The 10175-nt window shown below is 27.1% G+C and overlaps 1 protein-coding gene across 2 annotated transcripts; it reads right to left on the reverse strand.

Annotated features, from left to right (window-relative positions):
• Positions 1-5161: 5161 nt before the first annotated feature.
• LOC100792109 (WAT1-related protein At5g40210) lies at positions 5162-9251 on the reverse strand. Of its 2 annotated transcripts, none has more exons than XM_003519763.4 (7): positions 8939-9251; positions 8742-8804; positions 8234-8347; positions 7101-7332; positions 6382-6540; positions 5570-5721; positions 5162-5390 (listed from the first exon to the last, which is right to left on the reverse strand). In XM_003519763.4, the coding sequence occupies exons 1-7, from the start codon at positions 9130-9132 to the stop codon at positions 5249-5251; spliced, it is 1056 nt and encodes a 351-aa protein (XP_003519811.1). In that variant the 5' UTR covers positions 9133-9251; the 3' UTR covers positions 5162-5248. The 2 variants fall into 2 exon arrangements, with proteins under 2 accessions (XP_003519811.1, XP_006574594.1); XM_006574531.3 differs by having other exon boundaries at positions 5224-5390; positions 9011-9251.
• Positions 9252-10175: the final 924 nt, after the last annotated feature.

A 10175-nucleotide genomic window follows, 5' to 3' on the forward strand; every position in this document is an offset into this window, starting at 1 on the left:
TCCGTCAATAGTTCTTTATTTTCACCTTAATTTGCCTAATTTCTGGGGTTATTTCTGTGGAACATTATCAAAATAATTATTGTATAAGGAAAAAAATTGTTTCAAAATAAATATTATTTTAGCTTTTTAATGCTGTATTAATTACTTTTTTTACTTATATCCCTTATAATATTAATTATGTGTTACAAAAATAAAAATGAATTAATGATGATAAGATTAATTTTATAAAATTATTATCTTTTATCTATTTATTGACTTTTCTTAGACGGTATAAAACAACCTAAGACGTCAATATTATAATGCGGAGTATATTTTATTGGTGTTAGTATATGTCAAGCATAATACAATTTTTTTGGTAGGCCGGTAATAAATTTTGAACATCAAATGTTGTGTAAAGTTTTTTTTATTGATTTCGTGGTTTATAGCAGTTTGGCCCGATTCTAAACACTCCTAGTATAAACTATCTAAACCATCACTATTAAGCAAATCCTAATAATTATTCAAGGATAATATGATGATACATAGACTAATCATCATAAGATTTGTTTTTTCACCTAATTCAAAATGTAAAATTAGATTATGCATTCCAACCTTGGAAAGGTGCAGGAAGTAATTATGGAGTTGTAGCAAACAATTGCCTCGTGGTGTTGCTCCATAAGGTCTTAAGTATTTTTGGTCCAAGTGACAGAGCTCACTTACTCCATGTGCTATTTTTGGCCCAATATTAAAACCCAGAGAGCTAATTCAGTTAAAAAAGTATATTTTAGAAATTAAAGTTGACGTATATCTTTTTCAGACAGAAAAAAAAAATCGTATTTTAAGTTTTAAATCCGGGCAGTCAAAAAAAGTTTTAAATCCGTTAAACCTGAATATATTGGGCCTTTCTTTTTATTCTCACTATTTTTAAGGATACCTCCTAATTTTTATTTTAAACTTTGTTTGTGATGTTATCCCTAACACTTTGTTTTGTTTATGAAACAAAGATATATTAAAATAATAAAGTGAAAAGAAAAAAAAATAGAAAATAAGTCGATTGTTGTACTAATAACGTTTCCTTAGTTTACCATTTAAAATAGTTAATCTTTTAATTGATCTTTTAGAATAGTTTTTCCTTTAGATAGTTTTTAGATAGCATTTTGCTTATATATGTGGTTACACATATTAAAGCCTAATGAGGTTTTTGTTTTTTTTTTACGGAGAAGCCTAATGAGTTAAATGATATAGATTTGTGATTCGATATTTTCCGTGCATAACCATTAAACTTATTATAGAAGTTATATTTAACCCAAATATTTAATTTTGTGTTTGTATAAATTGTAAATTATTTTAATTTATTTGGAATACATAGATATAGAATGCTAGAGATATTTTTTTTTACGTAATTCAAATACGTGCTAGTTTGATTTTTATTTTTTTGCATTATCATCTAAATATAAATTTTGATATAATTCAAAATTATTTTCTTTTATATTAATTACTTTAAAATATATAATATTTTAATTAAATAGTTGATAATGTAAAAATATTTACATTAAAAATGCATCAAAATTAAACTCTACCTTTTCTTACATATTCTTTATAATTAGATAACATTCATGTAAAATTATATCAAATGAAAAGAGTTTTAATTTTTTATTTAATAAATTTTAATCTACTTGTTATTTACTGATTATATTCAACTTTCTAGTTAATAAATTTTAGATAGATTGAACATGATAATTCTAATATTTTTACGTAGATTTCAAGTCATATTAATCTATAAATCATTATTTGATTAATTCAAAATGACTAAATTTAATTCAAGGATAAAATAAGTTAAAATTCAAAATAAATTACTTGAATCCCTTAAAAATAATAGAAACATTAATAATAAAAAATATTGTCACATTCTTTTAAGCATTAAATATTCAAGGTGTGTTGTTTCACCATACCGATAAGATAGCTAAAAACTTTTAAGTTAAAAGGTAGAAGTTGAAGCTTATAAACTAGCTATGATTAATTAAAAATGCTTAATGAATAAGATAGCTGATAAATATAGTATATCGTATTGTCTCCATCTCAATTCTGGTAGATAAATGGAGTATATTGTTAGTAGCATTTTAATGGGACTTTCGCTGGTGTATCAGGTAATAATTTTGAAACAGTAAGAATTAAACATCGTTAGTAAGAATTGAATATCATTTTTAAGGATCCAATGATGATTCACAACTCACAAAGGAAATTCTAATAAATACTTGGTGAAATTTGTGTTTATTTTCATTAATAAACATAATTTCATAAATATATTTAAGGAGAAGAATAATTTTTCCTTTCAAGACCTTTTATTTTATTCAATATGATAATTGTGATTTATAAGGATATTTTGGGATTACATAATATAGGAATTGGTAATTTTTCTTTTCTATTTCTTTTTTTTTTTGCAAATAATTGTTAGTTTAATATTATTTAATTTTTGTACAAAAAATATTAAAAGTTGGTGAATTTATAATGCTTAGTAAGTAAAGTCTAAAAGAGTAAATTGAAAATATGAAGAGACGCACTTAGCGTGTCACAGACGTTCAGCGTGAGGCACAGGCTTAACGGAAACAACATGTTTAGCGTCAGCAAGATAATTCAAGAAAACATGACTAATTTAGGAAAGAGTCGTACTTAGCGAAGTCACGCGCTAAGTGCGAGGATTACTGTCATACTCGCTAAGCACAAAGGTTACGTAAAAATTAAACTGATCTGCACCTATAAAAGAAGAAGGAAAACACACAGAAAATTTAAGAAAATACGATTCCTTATAGAAAACAAAGGTTAGAAGATGGAGAAACAAACATTAGGAGTCATTCATTCCCTTTCTCAATTTCCCATTTTTACTAAATATTCCTTTTTTGCAATTGTAAAGTCTCCTATGAAAATGAAAAGCCAAACTCCCTTCTGTTGAGAACAATGAACTACTTTTGATATAATTTCTCTTCCTATCTATTTAAAAATATTACTTTTGTATCATTTCTTGTGCTTAATATTATTACTCGTGGCTTAATCACCCATTTGCATGGTAAGTTTTAGGGGTAGCGTTGGGAAATGCTATTTCCTAACAAAATTGGAAAAATGATATCTAAATAAAGTCATCATTAGAAATAGGTTGATTTTGTTTAGCCCGGTTATACATTTTTACTCTCAATACCATTTAACTGTTTGCTTTCTACAAAAGGATTTGAGAGAAAAGATAGATAAATTAGACTCTTTCACTTGAGGAAACTTGGTTAGAGTATATTAATCGATGCAGGTATAAATTGAAATAATTATAAATAGAAAAAAATCATTAATATTACATCAAGAGCATCCCTGGTTTCTGAATTCAACTTCTATAATATTGGTTTTTCTTATATTTTTTGTTTTTAATTAATTAATTTAAATTCATGTTTAATTTCTTTCCTTGTTTATTTCAATTCTTTGCCAATTTAATTTACTGTTTTTCTACAACTTTTTCCAAATATTTTTCTTAATTAAATATTTATCTACTTAAGTACAAATAAAGTTCCTATGAATTCAACACTCGGTTTTCCATTTTAACTTTACTACTTGTGACAATTTGGTGCAGTTGTCAATCCTCTAACAATAGGTCCTTCATCATGGGTGCATGTGTTAAATTTTTATGTTTAGTTCGATTTAAAATATACGATCCCAAGTACAATCAAACAAATTATGGATACATATTAAGAGAAGATATTGTTGAAAGGAAAAAGTAATATAAAAATGAGAAATGGATGAGAAGAAGATGTGCAATAAAGGTAAATGAAAGCAAATAAAGTTACTTGATGAAAATGATAAAATGCTCGAATTGAAATGGTAGTTGAAAATATTATCCTGATGTGCCAATTTGTAAATGTCGTGTGAACTTGTGAGTGTTGCCTAAATTTGAGAGGATATAAGGGTGTCCTAACCTGTCAATCCGCAAACGTCATATGAACTTAAGAGGATATAGGAGTGTTACATGTTCCAACCTTTATTACAATGATACAAATTAGTGTTTATAGACAATAATTTCAAACTACCCATTAATTTTTCAAACAACTTCTGATAACTTTTAATTGTGATCTTCACCATCGATGATTTTTATATTCGATCTTCACATTTGATGACTTATATCTTCAATCTTCGTCATTGATATCTTTTATTGTCTTGATGCTTTTCAAATTTTTATTTCTTCTATCATCATACAATTAGTCAAAATACTATATTTTAACATTTAGTAAAAATAGTTTATTAAAAGACTAATTTTTAATATTTTATCGAAGAGTATTTTTTACAATTGAAAAATAGAAATGTTAACAATGCCACAAGAATAATTTAGATTGAAATTGTTTGAGAGAAAACAATTATTACAATTAAAAAAAACACTAAAAAATTATTTTTGGATTTTCATTTAAGAAAGAAGAATTCAAAAACACAGAGTGTGGGATAATTCAAATAAACTAGAAAGTCGTTAGACTTAGGTCTTGTTTAATTTCATTTGGAATTCCTATTTTGAGTATTAATTTAATTTGGTTTCTAACTTTATTTATTAGAGTTGCTAATTTGTTTGAATACTTTTTCTTAAGGAATTTTTTTTCTCTCTAAGAAAAGTGGTAAAGTGGGGAGGTTCCCCAAACTACTTGGCAGGACGCTAGTAGTATGTTGGGGCTACCAACAAATGTTCACATAGAAGATTAGTATACAAGTTTAAACCTTAAATAATTTTATCCAATTATAAATATTCAATTAGCCTTATATGTTTTGGAATTTCCTTGGGCATGGTTTTACAAAACCTTAACTCCTTGGGGAACGTTTGATAAGGAGAAGGAATTCATCATCATTTTTAGGTATAAATAAAATTTATTTGATTAGTTATAAATATTTTAGGAAATATTTTATAATTTTTTTGTGAATAAATAAGTTACGTGATATTTTTTACTGGTAATTTTATTTTTTTATTAATTATTTTAATTATTTATCACATTAAATAAGAGAAATGTGATCTTTTATTGTAGTAAGAAAAATAATAAGTTGGGAAAATTAGATTCTCAACTCTATTTTAAAGAAGTTTTCGTGTGAAACCTAACTAAAAAATATTTTTAAGAAATATTCTTTCTGAATAATGTTATTTTTTTTAAAAAATAAATATCAAACATGAAAAATAATATATAACTTTTAACTAACTTTTTAAGTGTCTTGCAATATCACATTCTTCTCCATGTCAAACATTCAACCTACCTGCTTATTACGTTCTATTTTGTAATAATGGAACATTGTGGCACGATGACTCCAAGTTCTCAACCCCTTTCACAATCTTGTTCTCTTCTATGGATTTTCCCCACAACACAGCATAAAATCCTATCACGATTATAACCGCACCAATCAAACTGCAAAAAGTCATTAGAAAATTAAGTTTTTGGTCAATATAATAGAAAACAAAATTCACTATTTTGGCAAAAACAAATCGATGGGACTTGGCATAATTTTGACATACAAGTGTATGTTTCATTTTCTGTTCCATGAAGCAACAAGTTGTAAAGTTGTTTTTCTAGTTAAAATTTTTTACCTTCCAAGGCTTAAATCATCCCCGAGAAAAATTGCAGCCATGAAAACGGTGAAGATGATTGACACAGGCTTGAACATAGAACAAAACAGAGGTCCGGCTTTAAGGACGCACCACGTGCAAAGGATGTAACGTATCAATGTTGCAGCAATTGCCTATTCACAAATCACAATCGGCATTAAAGAGATTACTGTATTAAGGATGGACCACAAGCACCAAATTGTGTAGACAGCGAACTAAACCATGTCAATTGCCACAGTATTTACCCTTTAATGAGATGCTATGTAAATACTTAACAGGGTTAAAAACAAAAGAGAAAATAAAAGATTTTTACACTGTTGTCTGTTATTCAATTGTAAATGATGATATACGATAAACTTTTTATTTTTTTTATATTAATTACATTAAAAAAACATATCTATTGTGTTTTGTATTTTTTTTATGGTGACATTTAAGGGAAATATTTATCAACTTTATTTTTGACGGTTATGTCAGGTTCGAATCGAAAGACGTTGAATTTGAAGTTCTCATTTTGAGTCTTCATATCACTTAAGCGGTTGACATCTATGTATTTTATTAATGACTAATATTTATTAGAAATCTTGATTGGACCATCTTTAATTAAATCTTGTCTTTCAATCGGTGTAAATTTTTTAAGATAAGTGCAAAATAATTATAGTAAATGAAAATATAAATGTATTTAAATATTGCATTTTTCAACCATGCATGTCTTAGTGAAATATTTATCAAATGGTTCCTTTTCATCTTTCAACCCTCTCATTTTCAAATTGACAGATGAGAAAATGACCTGTTACCTGATATAGAATGCCAATCAAGCCGATATCGAACTTGAGCTCCCATTCCGTTGGATCTGGAACAGCAATTAAGGCAAATACTGCACACTGAATGGTTGAAAATAAGAGTTGGAAGAAGACTATGACTGTTACAGCAGGGAATTTGTGTGCAACCGAAGCCTGAAACGTGTAGCAGCAAAAGGAAGAAATAACTGAAATTAGATCAATTACACTTATAGTCTTTATATCAATAGTTACTCAGACTAAGTTACTTATCCTGAATTTTCATTCAATAATTAACAATAATATAAAAGACTTATGATATATCTTTAACATGCATAGATTTGTAACCAAAAGGCTAGTGTAGTGGTATAAAATTTCCTTATATTCACGTAAGATTGTGTATAAAATTTATTTAAAATAGTGACAATCACAAATCAAGAACGAGATTAATTTCTCATCCAGTGAATTGAAAAATACATGTGATCTCTGATGCATTGGTAGTATAAAATAATTATTTTAGTACATAGACATCATTATTATTTTTATCAATTTTATATATTTTTCTTTTGTTATAAAACTATAAGCAATAAATATCAACTATTAAAATTAAAGGGCCTAAAATTGCACAAGACGTTAAGTGTGGGGATAAAAAATTCAATTAACTTATTCATTTTCTTGGTAAAGAGTAAAGACTCTTTGATGAAAAAAAAAATAGACTAGGAAGTAATAAACAAAACCTGATATATGTACCACAGGGAACAAACGATAGAATCTCCAACACAAAATATCCCTCCCAATATCCAGTTTATTTGCTGCGAAAATTGAAGTTTGTTCGAAGAGTTTGACCAATGTGTCTTAAAGATCGGTGGGCCTTTGTACAGTATCACAACAAATGCTCCACCAATTGATATTAATGTTCCTAAGACCTTAGCTTGGCTGCTAGAATGTCTCCAATGTACTTCTTCCATCCTAAACCATTAAATATATTGAGATAATATTAGTTAAGAACGTACACTGCAATTAGAACTTTATCATAAATTAAGTGCGATTAGAATTGAGAAGTTTGGCAGATATTAAGAAGAAAGGGTTGTTCAAATTGTTTAACTGGGATTCAATTTCTTTGTTCTGGAGGTCGATCTCTTTAATCATAATTATAGTCATATCAGCCACAAGTCCAACAACTGTCCACAATTTCTCTAGTTATGTAATGAAATCACAATAGCAAATAGCAATCTAAAATAACAATAAGAAAGTCTTATCTCACATTGAGATAAGTCATGTGGATCACATGATGCTATATATTTAAATAATTACAAATTAAAGTTTTAAGAATATTATTTGGATAAAATATTTTTTATAAAATTTGATTTTAGTTCTTGAACTTTAACTTTATTTAATGTGATCTCTGAACTTTACAAAAGTACTGTAATTTCCATCCTTCCTTATGATGAAATTATCCGTGAAAAGATATGAAAACCACTGTTTTTTCTAAAAGTTTATAGACTGAATTAATTAAAATACAAAAACTAATATTTTTTATACTGAAAATACATAAATTAAAAACATATTTTGTCTAATATTAACTTTGATGAAGTGGTTTCCAGAAGATACCCATAACTAAAATCTAAAATCTTTAGAGGTGGTTTCCATGTGTGATCGAAGATAAGACAATATATCTCATAATCCTTCTAAATAAAAGGAAATTAATGATGACATCAACTGTCGGTTTTATCGAGAAAAAGATTCCCTACTAGTTTGGTTAAAGACTAACCACCAAACTCCAAAATTTTCAAGAAACAAGCATCCTGAAGGTCCTATTGTTTACAATTTGAGTTGTACAAAGTCACAATTGGTTCAGAAAAAAAAAAACCTAAATATGAGAGCAAGTATAAAAGTGAAAGCTGGAATGAGATTAAGCATGGCTGATGCAAGAGTAGCCGAGCTTAGATCTATGCCAACGTAAGCCATTATCTGTCCTGAACTCCTGCACATGGTACATAAAATACTAAATCAGATATACCACATTTATCAGGAAAAGCACCACATGAACGAATATAACAAACAAACAAAAAAAACTAAAAAAAAGAAGCTAGAAATAGGATCAGATAAAAAAAAAGTACATTATTATAATTGACAAGAAAAACATCCTAATTTATTAAAAAAATGAGGAAACCACAAAATATTATAATTAATTAACTAGTAGGTGAAACTAATAAGATTGGTTCAATCGTTAAAAGAAAAAAGACATTAAATAAAAATTATGAGTTTGAATTCTTTCCATTCATATTTTAATAAAATTAACCATTAACATTTGTTAATAAAAATTAACTAACAAATGCAGATGAAAGCATCATAATAGTGAGAAAAGTAATACTAACCCAAAGATTGCAAGCAAAAAGAAACAGCAAAGTGCAGAGAATGTGAGTGGAGGACGCTCTGACCTGCTAATTAAAAGGAGTAGTGAGGTGGGAATTATACAAAAAACTTTCGGTTAAACTTTGTTCTTTCAAACAAAGAAGATACATTTCCTTCCATGTAGTGTAAGAGATAAAATAAAAGGAAGGATCAAAAGAACCTGTGAAGAAACAAAGCAAAGGGAAGAAGCAAGATGGTGGAAAGTGCCAAAGAGTAGACAACCATGACATACTTGTTAATCCCATCACTCATGGCAACTTTGATAACCACCATGCTTCCACTTTGAGCTAGCATAACCAACACCATACCCAGAAATGGGAGTAAATTTCCCCTACCATTCACCCATCTCGCCATTTCTTTCTAGTCTTCTTCTGTCTGCCACTCCCACCTTCTCTACCTTTTTCTCTTTTCTATTATTGTTTTGTATGTTTTACTCTTTTTCAGCACGTTTGGCTTATATAATAGTATTACTATATTCTTGTCCACATACAACAAGTACCTTATAATATATATATATATATATATATATATATAGAGAGAGAGAGAGAGAGAGAGAGAGATCACAAATATCTTTTATGTAGTTAATCTTACTTGAGTTAAAAAAGATTAGTGTTTTCCTTTCAAATATTAGATACCGTATGTCTGAAGCTTCATCTTACCATCAAACAAGTGTATATATCAACGGGCGCCAAACTAAGATTATTTAAGTTTAATTAGATGTTTTGGATTTAAAATGTTGATATGCAGTTGAGTTAAATACTTAGAGGAATTACATACATATTTTGTATCAACCGCATGTCATAAATTTTTTTACACCCTCAACTAACAAAAGAATATTAGATAGTATAATTTTAAAGATAAATATTATAAAAATTCATAAAGTTACCATACATGATTTTTTTTCTTTCTGAATTGCCATACATGATAATTATAGTTAATGATAATGTAATTTTTTTACACAATTATTTTATGCATAAAATATTTAATTATTAGGCTTAAATACAATTTTTTTCCTCCTATTTTGTTCAATATGTAATTTTAGTGTTTCCATTTTAAAATAGAAATTTTTTGTTCTTGTGTTTTAAAAAATCTATTATTTTAGTTCTCTTATTTTAAAAAAGAAATATATGTTCATCTTATTTTAAAAAATTTACAATTTTAATCAAATTCTCCATTTTAACTATATTTTATTTTGATTCAATTGAATCCTAGATTTAACATTTATTTAAAATACTATCAAGAAATGTGAAAAAAAATTGTTTCCTTGAATAATTCATTAAGCACCATTTGCTTATATACAAGATTACAAGTTAAATATATATAAGCTAAAGATATATTAATCCAAAATTGGATAAATGGTTTTGAAGATATTGGTAATTTACATTTCTTTTTTCATA

The sequence above is a fragment of the Glycine max genome, chromosome 2 (genome assembly GCF_000004515.6).
Source record: "Glycine max cultivar Williams 82 chromosome 2, Glycine_max_v4.0, whole genome shotgun sequence".
In the NCBI taxonomy this organism is placed as follows: Eukaryota; Viridiplantae; Streptophyta; class Magnoliopsida; order Fabales; family Fabaceae; genus Glycine; species Glycine max.

Excerpts from the sequence above, each read along its gene's own strand:
- LOC100792109 (XM_003519763.4), bottom strand. The coding sequence starts at position 9,132 with ATGGCGAGATGGGTGAATGGTAGGGGAAATTTACTCCCATTTCTGGGT. Across the intron at positions 6,541-7,100 it reads CCCTGTGGTACATATATCAG|GCTTCGGTTGCACACAAATT; the intron begins GTTTTGTTTATT and ends TACACGTTTCAG. Across the intron at positions 5,391-5,569 it reads GATGATTTAAGCCTTGGAAG|TTTGATTGGTGCGGTTATAA; the intron begins GTAAAAAATTTT and ends GACTTTTTGCAG.